Raw genomic sequence first — 21,788 nt, forward strand, 5'->3', positions numbered from 1 at the left:
TTTTTGTTTGTTTATCTAAAATGGCTTGTGAATTAGTTCTAAGTAAACATTGTATTTCCTCAAAACTACTGAACCAATCAAATCCATCCCCAACTTCAAACTGTCCAATCATATATGGCCTACTACTGAACTGACAAGAGATCAATCTTTGAAACCTCACTATTGTCTTCAGCAGGAACAATGGCTGTGTTCTTTATCACCTTTTATCTTTTTGTAACTGGTGAGTGTCATTCTGCTTTAATATTTTTATGTTTCATGCTACTAAGCTGAATGAGGTCATTACACATTTGTTAGCCTTTAAACACTTCAAAGCCTTAACACTTTTTTTTTTACAGTAAAAACATCTGACATCTCCGAGCTTCAAATGAAAACAGTAAAGCATGGAGACAATATTACCATAAAGTGTGACCTCAACATGGCTGAAGAAAACAAAAACATTTATTTAGCCTGGTACAAGCAGAATTTTGGAAAGCTGCCAGAGAATATTGTGAGATCATTTGGGGACAATAAAAAGTGCAGATTTGAGCCCGCATTTAACAGTGGCCACTTCAGTATTAATGTGGATGGTGTTTTTGATCTCAGCATTAATGAAATTAAAGAAGATGATGTAGGAACATATTTGTGTGGAAAAACAAGCACAAGTACTACAGAGTTTGTATCTGGGGCCCTTTTGATGTTTGAAGGTATAGAGTTGTGTTGTGTCAGCATGCATAATTTACTCCAACATTACACCATGGCCAACATTGTTTACATTTGTATTTTGTTTTACACCACTTTTAGTTTTTTGATTGCTCTTTTCTGTTTTGCCTAATTCATTTTAAAGCTGAGAAGAATGTCCACAGTGCTCTGACTAAAATGGTTATCAGGAGGGGAGAATCTACCATGATGCAGTGTTCAGTACAAGCTGATACTTCAAGCTGTGTAGGAAACTACAGTGTCTACTGGTTCAAACATGGAGAATCTGATCCAGGAATCATTTACACACATGTAGACAGCAGTGATCAATGTAAGAAGAGATCTGAGGCTGGCTATTCTACACAGAGTTGTGTGTACAAGCTCCCCAAGATGAACCTCAGCCTCACTAATACTGGAACTTACTACTGTGCTATTGTTGCATGTGGAAAGATAATCTTTGGGAATGGAATTGCAGTTGAAGCTGCATCTGAAGGTGTGACTTTTTATAATATTTGGAGGCACATTGGAAATAATGGAACTTCATTGAATTGTATAATTTTTGTATGGGGAAATATCTGCCTATAAATACATTGTGTGGTATTAATTCAAAATATTTTTCATAATTTCAGAAAATAACCACTGGATTGTTATTGCCTTGGCAGCATCAACTATAATACTTGTCATAATGGTGATTTTGTTTGGAATTCTATTTAAAAATCAAGTGAAAGGTAAGTTCACTTTAACTACTATGTACCGATCTGACAAATATAAAAACTTGCTATATGTAGACATTTCTAAAGTATTGCTAAGAGTATACAGAGTATAAAAGTATACAGAACAAAAAGTTCTGTTTTTTTCATAAAGGTGCTTGCAATTACAACCCAAATCATACAAATCAGGTAACTGGTCTCCCATCATGCACATTCATGTTCCTACTGGTAAAGATGGATCTGTCCTAGAATCAACAATGCATTTGTTATATTTATAGCTAAAAAGTGCAGATTAAAAAAACATCCTTTTTAAACTCTACTTGTATTTTGTCCTATGTATAGTTTATAACAGCTCATATTCTTTGTCAGGCTGAGGACTCAACTATATTAAACTATGCAGCTGTGAGATTTACTCAGAAACCTTCCTCCTCCACAACATGCAGAGTCAAAGATGTTTATGCACAGATTAAAGTTTCTTAGCTCATGGGAAATGGGTACAGATTTAAATCATCACCAACATGAACGTGGTTAAGAGAGCTTAACAATGTGAGTCCAGTACTCTGAATGGCACAATCATATGTCATCAGCGAATTATTTCATGGATATAATCAGTAAATTATTTCAGTTTTAAAATGTTATTAAAACAGACATGGTAGAATTCATTAAGGTTTGAAAATCACAAATTTCAACTTATAGCTAGATATAGTACGGGTTCATGTAGTGTCCTACCACAAAAAAAGTTTGTGCCTTTTTAAAATTTATTTTCTGTATATTTCCAATAAAACCATGATTGTACTAATGTGCTTGGTATGCTTTTAGTTTATGTTCACCACATGGGATATTGTTTAGTACGGTGGCTCGTCCAAGTAGAAAATTAGACATACTTTTAGTATGTAACATTTGTCATTGTCTTGGATCATTTTAAATTATAATTGTACACAATTTCAGTATTCTGCATACTTTTCTCTGGTTTTGAAGTTCTGCCAGAAAATTATTTGGTTTAGGCCCCTAATCAGCAAGCCAAAGCAACAGTTGCAAGGAAAAACTCCTTAAGAGCAAGAGGGAGAAACATTAAGAGGATACAGGCTCAGAGTCTACACAAGAAACAACTAAACTAAATACAGACTAAACAGAAGAGCCACTGATAGTGGTGGAGGTTCTGTTCACTGTTGTGAACTCTTCAGTAGGTGGTTTATACAGAGGAGCCAATCAGGTAGAGCTGGAGGGATCATAGTGGTCAGAAGGGCACTCAACAGGATCTCTCCTTCAGGGTCAAGCTTTCATCATCATTAGAAGAGACAAGAGGGGCAGCTCAGCAAAGAGAAGTAAACATGGATATAGCACTGTTTGGAAAACAGTTATATATAAATAATATGATTCACAAAGTGCAGGATAGCCTTTGGAATAATGAGTTATAACAGTTTTGCTGCTATAAGGTAACACAGGCAACAGGGCTCCATGCAACATCACATTAACTGATATACAAATTTGTCATTCGAAATAGAAACTAATGTTTATGAATCATTCCACTGAGAGGTTTAGTTTAAAACAGTTCCAAGCAGAGTGCCTTGAGTGAGTATTTTACTTATGTCTGGGTGGATGCATCACTGTTTACATTAACAGATATTTGGAGGTCGGTTAGGTAGCGTCTGAATCAGGAAAGGGCTTTTCCTGTAACCCCAATATTTTGAATGTTTTTTTGTTGTAATAGAAAGTATCATATACATAGTTGAGATATCACTGAATCCTATGTCATTTTCAATAACTTGCCTATGTGTTTAAAAGTGCAGTTGTTCTCATCTCACCCACTGACCCTGCAGTCTGAGTTTAACATGGTATTATCTTTAGAGAGGATAATGGCAAATATGGTGGCTTTTATTGAGAAGCTAAGCATTTTCTCTATATACATAGAATAAAAATATGCAGATGTAATGATTTGATACCATATCTTTAACAAAAATCTAACCTAAATTGCATATATTAAAATGCTGTAATGTCCAAGCTGTTTTATTTTGGCTTTATTGGGGTTTTCAGTCAATAGAAGCAGAACAGTTTAAAACAGAGGCAGACACTTATCAGTGGTGAATCTGTCATAATTGGTCACAGAAAGGCATAAGCAAGTCACAAAAGGACACTAGAACTAGGAAACCACAAGGAATAGAAATATGGCTAAGCACCTAAATAAATTACATACTAGATTTTGCGAAGCACCCAAGGACGTTCATGCTTTAAAACCCACCCACGTACTCATACCATGTTTCTATGAGTAGCTATGTACTCTTGAAAACCACCCACATACTGATACCATGTTTCTATTACATGATCAAAAAGTTTGGGCACATTTTAAATACTACTAAATGAATGTCACGCTAAATGCATAACTTTTGTGACATTAAATGACCTAAGCTGACAAAAATACTGAATTAAATACTATTTTATATGGTGGTATTGTGGTTTTAGATGCTGTGTATATATATTACATACACTGCTCATTACCGCAAATTTCTTATCAGCCAATCACATGGCAGCAAATGAAAGCATTTAGGCAAGGTCAAGATGGCCTGCTGGATTTCAAACAGAACATCAGAATGGGGAAGAAAAAGGATTTAAGTGACTTTGAATGTGCACTGGTCTGAGTATTTAAGAAATTGCTAATCTACTGGGATTTTCATGCCCAACCATCTCTAGGAGTTACAAAAAAATGGTCTGAAAAAGATAAAATATCTGGTAAGTGGCAATTGTCTTGGCAAAAATGCCTTGTTGATGCCAAAGGTCAGAGGAGAATGGCTAGACTGCGTCTGGCTGATGGAAAGGCAACAGTAATACTAATGTAGCCCATCTGAAAATGTGTTTAGTAGTGGTTTAATGTATTGCAAACATGATCTGGTAATCCAGGGATGAATAGTGATGTTTGTGTAACTGCCCCTTTAACAGTTTTTTGGAGAGGGAGGAATGTGAAGATGTATGTGGTGGGTAGCAAGATGGTTTTCCAGTTTGATCAATTAAATTTACTAAAGCACAGTGGTGATTTGAGAATCTTTGCATAACTGCCATTTGTGTCTAACAATGTCTTATGAGTATGTTGTGGGAAGTTTTTTTTTTTTCACTTAGGGTAGAGAAGTAGCATATCAATGTATTAGCCTAGTAGGCTAAAGGTAGTTTCTGAATAATGTCCTGGGTCACTGAGGCGCTCAGAGTGAGTGTGACGCATTTACATGTCTAGTGATGGCGTGTTGCAGATCCTACTCAGGAGAGAGATTCACATTTGTACCTACAGAACTGACTTTAGAAAGGTACCTTTCTTTTGTTGTTTTTATTTTTTATTTTTGAGCTTATTAGAGTGAAGTGGCCATTGTGGTTTTGGCCTCAGTGTTCCCGAGCAACAACTCAGGCCTGCCATCTGTTTTATTTTTGGGGTTCTGGTTTAACTAGTATGAGTATGTAACATTTCATTGGGTGGAGGGTTTTGGGTTGAAGAAAGCAATAAGCTGAGATTAGTTTTGCTATAACCATAATATTTGTTTTCCTCTATGCAATTGGTATATTGTTGAGTGCTAAATCTTACATTCACCCAAGTCAGCTGTCAAAGTACAGGTTGATTTCAAACCTTCCCTTTATTTCCAAGATCTTAGAAAAAACTGCAGCTCAGCAGCTAACCTCATACCTGAATAAGAACCAGATACATTAAGTCTTTCACTCAGGGTTTAGGCCTCACCATAGCACAGAAACAGTGCTGATTAAAATGCTTCTGACCAGGATTATGTCACTATACTGTGCAGCATTTTACACCATACATCATGTTATGAGATGGTATTATGCAATTAATAACCAGAATTGTGTTGGTAATAGCAGAAGGATAAGAAATTAATCTAAAGCACATACGTCAAAATGTCACATGTTTAAGTGGACTTTTGTAACCTGGCTGAGTCAGGATACACAATTATCCAGTAATCACTTGGCAAATAACTTCACTTTCAATAAATTCTTTATTGAAAATGTTAAATAATAACATTGAACTTTGAGGTAGGCAATCGATCATCCACATGACCTTTTTCCACAGTATTGTGCAAATCAAAACAACTTGAGAGGAAAAGCAAATGACATTAACAACACAATATGGGCAACCCCATATAACCTTTCATTTCCACCCCTAGTCATTATATAACAGGGAAGTGTACCTGCATAAAGTGTATCAGATCAACCTGTCAAAGCACATGTTACCTGGCACCAGGATGAACATAGCACAATGCAAAATAAATAAATCACATCAATAGACACAATTTTAATAGTAGTGCCTGACTTGTTAACAATTTCAACATTGTTGGTGAAACCCAAAATGTTGCCTGCTATGCATATATTGTATAAACTCAAAATATTTATTTCACCTCACATTAACTCAGAAAGATGATGTGCAAATGTAAACAAACAACTTAAGTTGATGTTTTTAGCTTTTATCCCATTCAGTTAAAAAACTAAACCAAACAAACAAACAAAAACAGCACAAAACACCACAAAATACTACAAGGTAATGTCAAATAGGGCAGGGCCTATTAAGGAGTGTTTTCCAGTTCCTTGATTTGACAGCTGTTTTTCCAAAGCCTCCAGATTTTTTTCTTTTTCCTTTGCACCTTTTTGATGTCCCTTGGACTTTGAGATGAAGCACAGTTTTCCGTCTGACTCCGCTCAGCATTGTGATCAGCAGTCTTAAGGAGCACATTTATATCCTCCTCTATTCTCTTCTTTTTTGCTTTTATCTCAATTATCTCCTCCATTAGTCCTTTCCTCTTCTGTGTTTTCCGCTCATCTTGCTTTAGATGTATTTGGTTATCAAAATACATGTGATATTTCTGACTGGCAGCAACTGCAGAGGAGTAGCTCCTCTGCTGACTATGTTGAGTAGCCCTCCAACATGGTTCACATGGTCATGAATGATCTGCTGAGAAATCAGTGAATGCTCTTTTAAGGTTCTCCACAATTACCTTCTTGTTAACTGAAAAACCTCTTTCAACAGCGACTGGACCATTTGAGAGGATCTGGAGTTTTATTACAAAACTGTTTGTTGGATAAATGTTCATCGTCAAATTCATTCAACCTTACTGTACTGTAACCTGCATTAATCTCAGCAAAATTCTTTCAGAAATGTATAGTTTGGGGATAATTGCCTAGGATTTCAGTGCTTCAGAAGAGACCACATCAATAAAATGGGATTAAAGTCAGGACTTTGACTTGGCCATTCCAAATAAGAGATGTTTCTGTTATTCTGATTGACCTATGCTATTGTTGACTCATGTGTTTTGGATCATGTTGTAGTAGCCAACAGGTAAAGTCGACCTACAAGAATGAGTTCAACCACCACATCACACGCAGATCTTAGTTCAACATTTAAAATGTTTTGTAATTAGAGCACTTTGTTATGGATTACCTGATGTGATTGTTTTCAAGGCTCACTTGTTAAATAAACTAAGCTGAAATAAACAAACCAAATAAATTAAGATGAAAGTTTCATGTGATAGCACTACAGGACAACATAGCTCTTCTAAGTTTTTCTGTGCCCCATTTTGGCTCACCTCTTTACTGCTTTAAATAGCACCATGGCAATACTCTTCCTGTAGTGGGAAATTACAACATAGCATTTCCTCAAAACTACTGGACCAATCAAATCTGCTTATAACTTTAAAATATCCATTCAGACAACACAAAGCCTCTTTTGCTGTTGCATAGTTGAACAATGTACTGATTCATTAGATTTTACTATCTCACTGTCTAAACAGTAAAAATGTTTAGTCATTTTTTCACTCTTTGCCTCTTCATAACTGGTAAGTCATATTTGAAATAAACAGTATGTTTTTGCTACAATCTACCTGTTAAGTACATGGTACATATAAATAACTGGTGGATTCTAGCCATTAAACATTTCCTTTTTTTCTCTCCAGTTAAAACCTCTACAGTCAATGAAGTTCAAGTACAAACAGCTAGGCAGGGATTTGGTGTGGCAATTAAATGTGGCCAAAACATAGTTCAATATGGAAAAAATCATTTTTTAGTTTGGTATAAGGTGAGTTTAGGAAAGGTGCCTCAGTACATTTTGAGAACAGTTGAGGATGGTACAAAGTACAGATTTGCTCGAGCATTTGCCAATGGCCACTTCACTGTTTCTCTAAGTGAAGAAATGTTTGACCTCAATATTAATGATGTCTCAGAAGATGACATTGGAACATACTTCTGTGGAATAGTGAAGGCAAATGTTGTAGAGTTTGGATCTGGGACCCTTCTGCTATTTCAAGGTAACTGTGTGCACAGGTTTTCTCTTCTGCTTCTTTTTTTCCTTTGGTCTGATTCATGGTTCTCTTTCATTACTTGCTGTTTTTACAAATTTTCAAGCTGAAAAGATCAAGTGGCAGCTTCAGACTGAAATGGTTTTCAAGGACAGAGAATATTCTACAGTCCAGTGTTCACTACAAGCTGTTACTGAGAGTTGCTCAGGAGAACACAGTGTCTACTGGTTCAGACATGGCTCAAACAAATCTCATCCAGGAATCATTTACACTTATGGAAACAGGAGTGATCAGTGTAAGACAGACTCTGATGGTGGATCTCCTACATGGACTTGTGTCTACGACCTTCCCAGGAGTTACACCAGACATTCTGATGGTGGAACTTATTACTGTGCTGTGGCTGCATGTGGGGAAATACTCTTTGGAAATGGAACTAAAGTTGATGTTGAAGGTATGAATTTTTATAAAACAGGAGATCTCCTAGAATAATGAAATAATGACTACATTGCATAGTTTTAGTTAGAGGGCACCTTTGCCCCTACATTGTGTGATATTGATCCACAATATTTTTTATGATTTCAGAATATAATCACTGGATTGTTATTGCGCTGGCAACATCCAGTATATTTAACGTTATTATGGTAGTTTTGGTTGGAATTCTATTTAAAAATCAACAGAAAGGTACTTTTTCTCTTTCACTATTGCTAATGTGTAACAATCTGATGTAAACACTTACTACAGGTAAATATTAGTAGTTTATTACCAGGAATATTATTAATAGTCGTATTTTTTTCATAAAGGTGCTTCCAATTACAATCAAAGTCACATAAATCAGGTAACAGGGTAATCTGTTATGCAAATTCATGCGTTCATTTTCTTAATAATATACATGGATCTGTCCACAATAATGTATTTGTACAAAATACAGAATTATATTTTTAGCTCTGTGTGTATTTTGTCCTGTGATTAGTTTGTAACGGCTCTTGTTCTCCCTCAGGCTGAAGACTTTGATTTATCAAATTGCACAGCTGTGAGATTTACACAGAAACGTTTGTGATATCCAGAGTCAAAGACGGTCAAGATGTTGATATACAGATTAAAGTGAAATGAATATCCATCAAAATCATCACCAACATGGACATGTATCCCCACATTTTAGGAAAGCTTAATGATGTGAGTCAAGTTCTTTGAATGGTTCATGTAAACAACTATATTACAGCGACATAGCTAGCTATAAGCTAAATAAACTTGTAGCCCATTGTGAGAAACCATTATCAGGAGTAACTCTCATTTTAAGAAGTCTCAACTGTAGTATGCAGAAGTGGTGTACCGAAGTAAAGTGCCTTCTGTGCCTAGACTGCACAGAGAGCTGAGGCTCAGCCAAATAAGAAATGTTCCTCTGTGAAATCTTTACCAGATATTCATGAAACCACACTCTGAATGAACTGTGATCTTACTTTTAGGTACTTTGATATATTAGAACTATACTGAAACTATAAATTTCTATTACATTGCACAAGTAAATTTAATATGAGATTAATTTAATGTGAGTACTTTACCAGTACACCTAAATAGCAAGATAAAAATCCATGATGTTAACTGAAAAATACAAGCATATCTGACAATTTTTGCAACATTCAAAAAACGCCTGCATTACTGTGTATTTTTTTGCTAAACACACTAAACAAATTATTCTGCCCGTTATTGTTGGTTTCACAGGTAATGTGTTTTCTGATACATTTTACACAAAGCAACAGAGATACGATATGATACATAACATACCAACATTAGGGTCATACATTTGATAAGGTTCAGTGTACTTTTAATTAACATGCAAGATGACCAACTACAGAGTGTGAGCAGGCCATCTGAGGCTGAGACTACTACTTCTTATCATAAGATAAATGAACATTATTACCCACAATACAAAAATACAGCTAAACAATTTGCACAAAACCATATCTGATCTTATCTTACTTTTTGGAGTCACAGCAAGGGTAGTCTTGGAAAACAATCAATGAGTCACATCGTCAAATTTATTTATATGGTAGTTTTTACAACAGTTGTTTTCAAAAAGCAGCTTTACAAATGTCTGAGTCCAAGCCCCAATGAGCAAGCCAAGGGTGACAGTGGCAAGGAAAATCTCCTTACAACATGAGGAAAAAACCTTTAGAAAAACCAAGACTGCTCTGTGTTCCATCCTGCTTACTGAACAAAATGTCTTATGTCCACCTAGAAAACATATAGGATCTTTTAAAAATGGAGAATATTATGAAATGTGGCCTGTGTACCTTTCTGCCAGTAAATTTATGTGAAGCTAGTTTTAATTACTACCATTATATTTAGTTTTGGTTTATTTTTTTCTTTTCTTGCCTGTCTCTATTCACTACTAACCTACTTCCATAGTTTCACACACCATTTTAATATGAATTATTATATCAACTAATGCCATCTAGCAGGCTGGAAGAGATGGGTAATTCAATTTTATTCCAGTTTAGGTAGGTCAGGGCTCTGACTCTAGTGTTAGCCAAAACCAATAGTTATTCCCACAATGTAGAATAATTTTTACACTAGATTGATTCTCCAATTTATTTTCAAGAACATCATCATAAATACAACACTTCTAACCTCACTACATCATAACCTTAACCAGAAAAGTGAATAAATAATAGGTTCACTGGAACACTAACATTATATGCGTAATGGCAATGGTGTAGGGGCAAGACTCACTAAACTGTCTAACAGCCTGCTGATGGGAAGTATCTTCTATTCATGGTAAGAAAAATTAATGTTCTACAAAAGTGTCTACAATGTAAACATTAACATTACCTTTGTCATTGTTTTGTGTGTCACCATTGTATTACTCACAAGAAGTCTGAGATTCAAAGACAAAAAAGAAAAAAGGAGGTGGAGTTTGTTAGTTTGAAATTGAGTTTGGCAGGGCAGGGCAGCTGATGCTACATTTTGCCATTTTTAGTCCTGGTGAGTGAATTTGTGGTTATATTTTACAGTGGTTTTACTCAAAGTTCACCTAGTAATGTAAATTTGGTATTAGAAAAGTTGCAGGACTAATGAAAAAAGCCCAAGGGCTATAGCCCCATAGCCAGAGCCTAGGCAGACCACTGGCTGTATGGTTAGCAATATGTTTCAAAATTAGTTATATCAGCATGTTCAAACTGAGCTGGTGTGTCGGGATGAAGTGTCGTCCCTTGAGGAGTTAATTTGCATGATGATTTGTTTCAACGATATTCTTAAAGTATGACAATAGAAGCCCAATGTCCCACTTGCAAGAGCTCTGGGGTTAGTATTTCCTCTGATAGTGAACTATTTAATTCCTCATTATTCTGCCTTTATTTTCATCTTTTAAAGCAACACATTATAGGTTACATATGATTTTATGTCATTTATGAAGCATATTTATATTAACTAAATTTTCATCTCATTATTTAATATTCTGTTTTATTCCTTTACATTTAGTTTTCTATTTAAATCAACAAAATGTAATATTTTATATTTGGTGAAAACATTCCCAAGTTGATAAATATCTCTGTCATGGTTGGCCAGCCATCCAGCAGGAGGGACACACCCACTCCTGCTAGGGATCACACCACTCACCTGTACCGCTGTCAATCATCTGCTTATTAATTGTTTTCACCTGTTCCCCATTTTCTTCTCCACCTATTTAAACCCACAGGTCCCAGAAGATAGCGCTGCACATTAGCGGACTATGGATCAGAGAGTCTCTACAAATCGCTGTGCTGTCTTTGTGAAGAAGGATTCTTTTGCTTGTCAGTGCTTCTCTTAGTTATTCTCTTATGGATAATAAAGAGCATTTCTTTGCTACCCTGCCTCTTACTTCCTCTCTGCTGCCTGCGACACATTCACTACATCCTGGAGATAACTAATTACATCCAGAAGTCAATGTGAAGCACTAGAATTGTCACTGTTTGAAAAGTGCTATACAAATAAATTTGCCTCACCTTGCCTTGATGCTGTTTCAGATCATATGTTTGCTGTTCCAATTAATGTTTTGAATTAGAGACCCTTCACTCTTCTAGCTCTCCTAAATTCTGGTGAAACCAGCAATTTCATAGACAAGAACTTAATGTGAGAACTACACATTTCCTGTATACTTCTCTCTCGTCCTATGAATATTAAAAACAATGACAGCAGACCTGTTGGTAGGGGCTATATTACTCATAACATAATCCCCCTTCACAATTTGAAACCTGATCATTTTTATCACACATACCCTAAAGCATTGAACATCAACCACAAAATGCAGTGGTCTCATGGTCTGCTAGAGTAAGCATGACCTGAAAGGTAAAAATCACTGACCAATCTTTCCCTCAACCTACATGGATTTACAAAACCAAACCACCCAGCACCCACATCAACCCTGGACTTTTCAGTTGATCTCAGTGCAAATACAATTCCTATTAGGGCTAGTGTCTACCCTCTCTTTTTCTACAAGAATCTCAGGCCACAGAGAACTACACTGACGAAGCCTATAAACAAGGTTTTATTTGACCATTTACTTCCCCTTTGTCCACAGGGTTTTTTGCTAAAAAGGATGTTAGTCTAAGGCCATGCATAGATTATAAATAGCTGTACCAAACTGTTGTGAAGCTTCACCTGCACAGTATATATAACTTCATTTTCATAAGGGAAAGACTGGAAGGCAGAGTTCAGTACAATCTGAAGCCACTTTGAGTACCTGCCTATACTGCATGGAGAAGGGCCAATTCCAACAAGATTAGTTCTCCTTCCTGGATTACATCTGAGGGGATAGAGATGGATGACCACAAGTTAGAGGCAGTGCACTCATGACCCAAAATGCTCTCTGTGAAAGCACTGTAACATTTCCCTTTTTACCACAGGTCCATCAGTTTTTACTACAGGTCCAGCCAAAGTTTCATTTGTATTGCTGTTCCTCTCACTTCCATGTTGCATGGAAAGAATTTGGACTGGACCCCCGAGTCAGAGAAAGCGTTCTCTATGTTGACAAAGAGGTTCGGAATGGCCCCTCTTCTCAAGAACCTGGATCCCTCTAGTCCATTTATGGTGAAGGTGGACATCACTGTGTGTTGTCCCAAAGACAAACTGAGGTAGGTGAGTTCAAGCTTCATCTACAGAATCCTCAAATGGAATTGATAATATCAACTCAATAATATCAATTATCTATTTACTTTCACAGTACAACACCATGTCTGGCCTTAGCACAGTTAATGCAATAATACTGTGGGACCTGTAGTTTTACCAATTTCCAGTCTTACACTTTACCATATCTACTCATCTTTATAGCTTGCGCTCGATCTACAACATGTTGCCCTTCTTGCACGTAATTGCTTTATTACTGCTACCACTCTGTGACATGTTAACTTATAGCTGCTTATTATCAAATAAACACTCTAATACTTTAAACACTTTATTTATTTATCCACACTTTCCCAGCAAATCCATTGGCCTTGCTTTCCATGCAATACTCTGCTGTGCACCATGCATCTTCTTTCTGCTGAAATGATCCTTCATACACCTTCTTTCAGGTAATGTGGCCTTATTAAATGCTTTTCAGGAATTACTTGAACCAAGGCCTGTTTTCCCATTGCACTCATCCAATGGCATCCTTTTACTCTAAAGAACTGCTCCACCATTTGTGGACTCCACTTCCTCCCTGATTTCATCACTAGTGCAACTGTTTTTATCACTACAACATTCAATCCATAAAAAAACTTGAGAGTCACCTTTGCACATTTAAATTCCTCAACTAAGATTGTCAGTGGTACCCCCAGCACTCCCATCCAATACCATGCTATACTACATAAACAATGCAGCCTATTCCTAATAGATTTATTCAGAATCCTCTACAGCCTCTCTACTACTGTAATTGGGACCTCATACACACATTAGTTAGTGGCCATCTAATATGAGACAGTATGCCAAACTGGAGACACTATCATCACAATTTCAATTTGCTTGTAAGATATGATTACTCAGTACTATTAATAGCCTTCAACAATTCTGCCTTTAGCCTGACAACCTGCTCTTTAGCATTTAGGGTTGCACTGTACCATCTACGTAAACTCATGTCACTTCTCCTTCCATTATGAAATTTTCTTGCACAAGTTTTTCATTAACAATTATTAGACTTCTATATTTTTTAGATTTAACCTTCGTCCTTGCCCATCTAAGATTATCATTTATTCATTTATCTTCCCTAGCAACCACCAGGTACACAGCACAGTAGTTGTCAGTGTTGTCATGTCTTCCATGTATGCTCTAACCTGAGGTAACCAGAAGCCATCGTGTAGCCTCTTCCACCCACAACCCACTTCAGGGCTCTCATTATTACCTCCATCTCCACTATAAACAGTAACGTGAAATGGTACAACCAGCCATCATGCCCATTTTCAATCTCAGCCAGGACGTAACCAACTCTGCTGTATTAGAACAGAATCTTCAAAATATGCTTAACCAGTGGTAATTTTATCTGAAACCTGTAAGAATCTACACATTTTCCATAAGAGGTTATGTGGAACTGAACCAAATGTGTTAGCTATATATAGGAAAACCACATGTAGGTACCTATGCTATTGCTTTGCTGCCTGAATCAGATGACAGATCATACTACTATTCTCCAAACAACCTGCAAATCCAGAAATGCCTGATACTGACATATCACTTTATTTGTCTTCAAGTATGCTGCCAGTGTCCACACTGTCACACTAATTTCAATGTTACCATCCATATTAAGAAGACTTATAGGCTGAAAATATTCTATAACCATGGAATCCTTTTCTTTTGGAATAAGGATACCTCCTTCTATTCTCCACTCTTTTGGAATAATCCCTTTCTTTCAGATTATGACCATCAACTTCCACAAAAACTTCAGGTCCCTTTTTATACACCCGATACGGAGCTCCATTAGGTCCTTGTGCAGAAACTGCATTTTCATGACGCACCACATCTTGAACCTCCCTCCACTTTGGTGGGCTAAAATCCATTTACTACTCAATTTAACCCGTGGTTGGAATATGTAGTGGCAACTCCATCTCCTTTTCCTTATTGTTCTCTGTACAGCCTCAAAATACTCATCTGATTAACTTTTTCCAGCTCTTCAAATCACCAATTCTCCTTAATAAATAAGGTCTTCATATAATTGAAAGAATTCCTAAAGAAGGCTGCACTAGCACATTCCTCTCTTTCTGTAGTGTATTAATACCTTCTTTCTTCTCCAGTACATGCCTTCATTGCTTTCTAAGAGACCTTAATTCCTGAATTCCTGACTGTTTCTACATGTCATCTTGACTACAGTATACATTGTCCCTTTTCTTTTTCCTGTAACCTACCAAATCTTGCCATTCCATATTCATAAATAACCTTTATAAATACATTTTACTTACCTATTCACGATCACAGCATATATGAGAACCCTTTACAATCATCTGCACTTAAACATGAAGGTTTCATAAAATGTGTCCATTCATCACATAATCTAATATTGTATACAGTCAGTGTGTCTGCTATGGCCTTTATGGTAGAACTACTCATTTTTTAAATTCTCTGAAATCTGAAATACTGTATAGACCCATATACACTAATATAAGTCAACTATTGGTAGACATGGTTGGGGTTTATTTTGTTATGTAATTATCAATTTCAATTACATCAATTTAAATTGGTCAAAAGGATCATCTTGGTAATTCTACTGTTAAACAAACAAGGTCATTAATTTGAAAAGTATGTTGAATCCAGAATTTAAAAGAGTTATCAGTTACTACTGTTAGGAGGTACTGTAACCTGTATTCCTCTACACAAACTTCTTTCAGCAATGTATGGGTTTGGGATAGTAATATATAGTTTTATTTTGAGATAGTTGCCTAGGATTTAAGTGGTTCAGATGAGACAACAGCAATAAAGTGGGATTATGGTCAGGGCTTTGAGTGAGCCATTCCAGATAAGATATGTTGTTTGAGATATGTTTTCTGTTTGAGCTATGCTACTGTTTATTTACTCATCAGTGTTTGAATCATGTTGCAGTAGCTAGCAGGTAATGCTGACCTACAGGAATGAGTTCAGCCTGTACATCACACTCAGATTTTAGAAAAATATTTAAAATGCTGATTTTGTGACTATTGGTTTCTAGTGTTTGATAGTAATGTTAGCCTTGCAGTTTCAGTTCTAAACTAAACTAGCAAAACCTGGACTTCAAACATGGCTGATCAACTACATCTAGAATAAATTGTGAAAATTTGATTTTTGGCTTAAATGGTCCTTTACAAATCATGATAAATGGTGTTTTGATATTTTATATTGATTTATGTTATATATCCAAGGTCTCTAGGAATATATGAAACATTTCATACTAATAATATTTTCAAGTGTTTTATGATTACATTGTTTATATCCTTATGTCATGCATGTCTATCAGATCATGTTATAGTACATTAATTAAACAGTATCATACTGTTTAAAAAAGATGTTTTATTTATGACTAAGATATGTCTTTGTTATGGATGGATGTGTGTGTGTGTGTGTGTGTGTTCCAGATCCAATGCCAGGATTTCCACCCTGATTGAGACTCCGCCCTGTTCCTTGCCGGGTTTCCCAGCCAACTGTGTCGACCATTTACTGCGAGAAGAGGAGAGGAGAGGAGAGGAGAGGAGAGAGAGAGAGAGAGAGAGAGAGAGCGAGAGAGAGAGAGAGATTGATTGATTGATTGATGTTAGTTTGCTGTGATTTAAAATTTGTATGACATTTTGTGTATGACCTTGTTTTTCCCCCATTTTTGGACTTCATCTTTGGCTTCGCCCCTCCTGCTTCAGTAGCTGTGGATATATACATATATAATCGATGGTTTAAATATTGTTTGCTTGGTGTTGGACACTGGTGGTAGGGAGCGACTGCCAGTTTTTTTGGGTGTGAGTTTTGTCTCTGTTTTTGTGTTAGGGAGTTAGGAAAGTTTGTTGTCAGTTTGTTGTGTTGTTAGGATTAGTTCGTGTGTAGTTTTATTTAATTAGTGTGAGTTTGGTTTGTTATTTTGGCTTGGGTCACTCCTGAAGACAGTTGCACCAGTATGATTGTTTATGAACCATAACCTCTGTAAAATGCACTGAAAAACACCTTCCATTTGTTCTTCTGTTTGTTTTGTTGCTGCTTACTTTGTCACAACTTCCATTATATTAGCTGTTTGTACTTCTTTTTCCTTGTTATGGCCTCACAGCTTAGACGAGGTCGTAACATCTTGATAAAAGTAATATAGACAAAGGAGAAAATACCCCATGAATGTAAGGTAAGTACTCTGAGTGTATAAACAAGCATCAACAGGTACCCCAGATGAAATGTCTCTCATATTCTGTAAGCTTATTTGCTGTGCCACATGAAAAGGTTTTGCAAAACTACTGCAAAGTGGTACTCCATTTACTCTGGTATAATGACCAAATCATACAAAGGGGCAGTGGCAGCTCAGTGGTTAAGGTACTTAACTTGTAATCGGATGGTTGTTGGTTCAAGCTGCACCACTGCCAAGCTGCCTCTGTTGGTGCAGGACTGCTCCTCGGGCCCGTATCCCCCCCCCAGTCCACCAAATACTGCAATACACCACAAACCCGCCGGATGTCCAAGAGATGCTTGACTGTATGCCGTTGCACCGTCCACCATGCGCGGACCCAGCGGGTCGGAGGGGGGCACCAAACACAATACGGGCATAAGTCGAGATACATGGAAAGTGGGGTGGACACGCAACAATGGGGGAAGGGCAAGGCGATAAGAAACAAGGGTTTATGCGGCGAAGAACCTTGAATGGCCCGATGTAGTGAGGGTCAAGTTTGTGGGTATAACCACACAAAGGCAGGTCCTTGGCTCACAGTCAAGCCCGCTGTCCAGGCCGATAAAGTTGTCGCTGGTCACCGTCTCTTGTCGCCATAACGTTTTTGAGCAGCTGTAGCAGATAAGAGAGCCCTGCATGCCCTCCGCATGCCAAGCGATAGTGCCTGACTGTCTGCCCAGCAGACCGGACACCCACGTCTGCAAACATGAGCGGAGTATAACCGTACTGGCACTCGTATGGTGACATGCCTAAAGGAGTGCCACAGGGTGTTGTGGGTGAACTCCACCCCAAAATAGGTACTCAGACCAAGAGAATGGCCAGGAAGAGGACAGACAGCAGAGGGTGCGTTCCAGGTCTTGGTTAACTCTCTCAGTATGGCCATTGAATTGGGGATGTAAGCCAGAGGACAAGCTGGCTTCTGCCCCCAACAACCGACAAAAGGCCCCCCAGAACTGACTAGTGAATTGAGGCCCACTGTCTGACACGATGTTGCTAGGCAGCCCATGAAGATGGACAGCTTGAGTAAATAATAGTTTAGCTGTCTCTTTCGCAGATGGCAGTTTTGGCAGTGCAACAAAGTGGCCGGGCTTGGAAAATCTGTCGACGACCACCAAAATCACAGTGTTGCCCCTTGATAAAATTGAGCAACAGATGAGACCAAGGGCACCAAGGGACAGCCAGTGGATGCAACAGACCAGCGGGCCTTGTCCTGGGGTCCTTACACTGAGCGCAGATGCAACAGGACTTCACAAATGCTCGGACGTCAGGTTCCATTCGTGGCCACCAAAACCGCCTACAGAGAAATTCAAGCATCCATGTGACTCATAGGTGTGCTGAAAATGGGGATGCATGTCCCCACTTGAGGACCTGAGCTCTAACCGCCTTAGGGACATACAGCCATCCTGGTTTGCCTTCACCTGGGTCTGGTTCAGTAAGGGGAGCCTGAAGTATTGCCTTCTCAACCCCCCACTGGATTGGTGCTACCACGCAAGCCTTTGGGATAACGGTCGAGAGCAGAGCAGAAGGCGGCGAGGATTCCCACTGGTGGGAGAGGGTATCAGGTTTAATGTTCTTAGTGCCAGAACGATATGATAAGCTTAAATCAAACCAGGAAAAGAACAGTCCCCATCTGGCCTGGCGCAGATTAGGTCACTTGGCCTGCATGTTTGTAGGCCAAGTTTTTGTGGTCCATCCAGATCAGGAAGGGGTGTTTGCCCCCTCCAGCCAGTGTCTCCAATCCTCGAGTGTGAGCTTGACTGGCAGTAATTCGTGGTCACCCACATTGTAGTTCCATTCTGCTGGGGACAGACACCAAGAGAAGTAGGCACAGGGATGCAGTTTGTCCCCTCCCAATCGCTGGGACAGAACTGCACCAACACCCACTTCAACGATGAGTGGAAGCTCTGCATCAGGGAGCCAAAGAATAGGAGCCATGATTAGATGGCGCTTTAGTTCTTTGAACACCTGCTTCTCCAGCTTGACGAAGAGGTAGTTCTCGAGTAGGAGCTGGAGGATCTGCCTAGCATGGGTAACGTGTTCGTCTACTGTTTGGCTGTAGATCAATATGTTATCCAAGTAGATGAACACGTACCTGTCAAAGGCTTCCATTAAGACCTCATTGATGTACTACTGAAAGACAGCGGGTCCATTCATCATGTCGTATGGCCAGTGGGGAGGCAATAGTTGGGTCTTCTGTTTACTGAATGCTTCCCTGAGGTCCCAGTATTCCTGGGGGACTCTAGACAGGTCTGGACCGCCAGGACCATGACCGGACCCAGAACGAGGCTTGGGTAGCAGCAAACAGGAGCTCCGATATGACAAACCCCAAGACAGCACTGACCGGGTCAGCTAGTCCACATGGGGATTATGTCGCTGAAGCCAGGGGTACCCCAAAATCAGCATCGAGAAAGTTGTCCACCGCTCCCGAGTCCACGAATGCCTGGAGACATGTTTCAGATGTTCCCCAAGCAATTGTGGTACTTAACAACCCTTGAGCTCGGGGAGGACTAGTTGAGTCAGTCAGGGGTCCTCCCACCCCTGATGGACGTTGTCCTTTCCCCTGGAGCTCCGGACAAGCTGGGTGGAGATGACCTGAGCTTCCGCAGTACAGACACCTCCCTTCCGGCATCCGTGCATCACGCTTACTTCGGGAAAGGCAGGTGTGTCCGAGCTGCATTGGCTGAGGTCCAAACTCACCCCGCTTGTCAGGCATATGAACAGGGCTAAAGGTGCATGGAGTTCCATGAGAGCCTCCACTGATCTCTGGTCCCCATGCTCTGCGCCTCTCCCATATGCGATTATCAATTCGCAACACCAGATCGATCAGGTCATCGAGAGAGGCAGCAGTATCTCAGTGGACCAGTTCATCTTTAAGCTCCTCACTGAGGTGCTGGTGGAAAGTGGCAATCAGTGCTGTTGAGTTCCATCCACTCCCGGTTGCCATAGTGCAAAATTCGATGGTGTAATCAGCCACCGCTCTTTTCCCCTGAGGTATATTAAGGAGACAGGAAGCCATCTCCCCTCCAGCGATTGGATGGTGAAAAGTCTGCTTGAGAGCAGCAGTGAACTCCACCACAGTGGAACATCTGTTTAGTGCTCCCAGACCAGAGTGGCCCATGCCAGACCCTGCCCAGTCAGAAGGCAGGTGATGTATGCCACCTTAGCTCATTCAGTGGGGAACCGAAAGGGCTGCTGCTTGAAAGCCAGTGAATATTGAAGGAGAAACCCCCTACAACCTCCTTCCTTACCGGCATAGCACTGTTGAGCTGGGTCCATGGTTGGGTCTTTCTGTAAGATGAGCTCAAACCCAGGTTGGCTAGGTGATGACACAGACAGAATACTGGGTGAGCAAACATGTTCTAATGAGAGTGGGCCTGTGTGCAGAACAGTTAGATCTTGGAACAAGTAAAACAAAAAGGAAAAACTAACCACCATGCCAAGCATGGAAAAAGGGAGAACAAAAGGATGCCACAGGAAGAAATGGCAACCACGATGCACTGGGGAAAACCAAACTAAAACTTCCCAAACAAAATCAGAAAACAGGAAGGAACTTGAAAGGCTAAGGGAAGCCTCGGGAGAGAGACAGACTCAAGAGGGAAAACTGGAGAGGGGACATGTAAATACACAAACACCCTCGCAGTCAAGAAATGAGGTGTAGCACGAAGGCTCACAGACCTCAATACCTGAAGATACTGACTAGGTGCTTGGCTCAAAACTTTAGCAAAGACCCAGCACTGAATGACTGGGTCACTGGGCTTATATAAGGTCTAGCCCTTATATAAGGTTAAGCCTGATTAGTGGTTTGGTTGACTCAAGGCCTCCCTTTGGTGGCCGGAGGGGGCCTTGGCCTGGTGCCAAGCCTTACAGGTTAAGGTTGCAGTGTTTGCTTTCTCTTTTACAGTTTGTCTCAACAAACTGTGTCATCAGCTTTCATTCACCATATGGTGTGGTTGTGAGGCTGTTTATTGTAGAGCTTGCTAGTCCTCCCAGTAGCTGTCACTCTTGCCTTTCTATCTGTATCTATCTGTATCTGTATTTTGAAATTGCTCGAACTGATGGTGCAGTGTCCGCCATATATGATGCTGTTACAGAATTTCCTTTCTTGTTTGCTGGGCAGACATACAATTTCTCAGTAGGTTGCTGAGCTGGGACACCACGTTCTCTTTTCCTGTATGTGTTACAGTGTACTATTTTCCTTTATGGTTACACATACAGGAAAAGAGAATATGGTGTCCCAGCTCAGCAACCTACTGAGAAATTGTATGTCTGCCCAGCAAACAAGAGAGGAAAGGCTGAACAGAGAAATTCTGTAACAGGATCATAGGATCATAGATGGTTTACATATATATATAGACTCTAATTTTTTCAGCATCTCCACATATACAGCAGTCATTCCATTCAAGTGTTTGTTGAATTCCTTCACAGACACACCTCATTCTACTTAATGAGATGCTGAATAGGTGATCACCTTAACAAAATCCTATTCTAACAAGCAACAGTATAAAAACCACTGCTGCTGTCATCACTATTCTCTTGTTATAGATCCAGCTGGATGAGAAAAAAAGTGCTAGGACTGCCCAAAAATTAAGTGTAGTCAAAATACAGCTACAGACCATGGTCAAGCAGCAAACACACGGGACAACAACAGCTACAGACTGGCAGAGGTCGAAAAAACAACTCTCTACTGATCATGATGATCTCCACCTCATTCGAATGTCACTTAACAACTGTAAGATGATGTCAAGTGACCTACAAACAGAATGGCATGCAGCAGCTGGGGTGAATTATACAAACGGTTTG

The 21,788-nt window shown here is 39.2% G+C and overlaps 2 protein-coding genes across 6 annotated transcripts; both read left to right on the forward strand.

Annotated features, from left to right (window-relative positions):
* Positions 1–160: 160 nt before the first annotated feature.
* Positions 161–5,241, forward strand: LOC113569116 (uncharacterized). 4 transcript variants are annotated; one of them, XM_035519746.2, is made up of 5 exons: positions 161–220; positions 336–683; positions 824–1,168; positions 1,305–1,403; positions 1,540–5,241. In XM_035519746.2, the coding sequence occupies exons 1-5, from the start codon at positions 181–183 to the stop codon at positions 1,632–1,634; spliced, it is 927 nt and encodes a 308-aa protein (XP_035375639.2). In that variant the 5' UTR covers positions 161–180; the 3' UTR covers positions 1,635–5,241. The 4 variants fall into 4 exon arrangements, with proteins under 4 accessions (XP_035375639.2, XP_035375640.2, XP_035375641.2 ...); XM_035519747.2 differs by having other exon boundaries at positions 1,755–5,241; XM_035519748.2 differs by having other exon boundaries at positions 1,338–1,403; positions 1,755–5,241.
* A 1,794-nt stretch (positions 5,242–7,035) lies between these two features.
* LOC118240090 (uncharacterized) lies at positions 7,036–11,503 on the forward strand. Of its 2 annotated transcripts, XR_004775265.2 has the most exons (7): positions 7,036–7,201; positions 7,319–7,669; positions 7,767–8,111; positions 8,243–8,341; positions 8,461–8,495; positions 8,658–8,833; positions 11,355–11,503. XR_004775265.2 is itself a non-coding variant. In XM_035519744.2 (6 exons), exons 1-6 carry the CDS (start codon positions 7,162–7,164, stop codon positions 8,715–8,717), a joined length of 930 nt encoding a protein of 309 aa, XP_035375637.2. In that variant the 5' UTR covers positions 7,036–7,161; the 3' UTR covers positions 8,718–8,934. The 2 variants fall into 2 exon arrangements, 1 of the variants encoding a protein (XP_035375637.2); XM_035519744.2 differs by lacking the exon at positions 11,355–11,503 and having other exon boundaries at positions 8,658–8,934.
* Positions 11,504–21,788: the final 10,285 nt, after the last annotated feature.

The sequence above is a fragment of the Electrophorus electricus genome, chromosome 13 (genome assembly GCF_041902795.1).
Source record: "Electrophorus electricus isolate QZ-2024a chromosome 13, ASM4190279v1, whole genome shotgun sequence".
Classification (NCBI taxonomy): Eukaryota; Metazoa; Chordata; class Actinopteri; order Gymnotiformes; family Gymnotidae; genus Electrophorus; species Electrophorus electricus.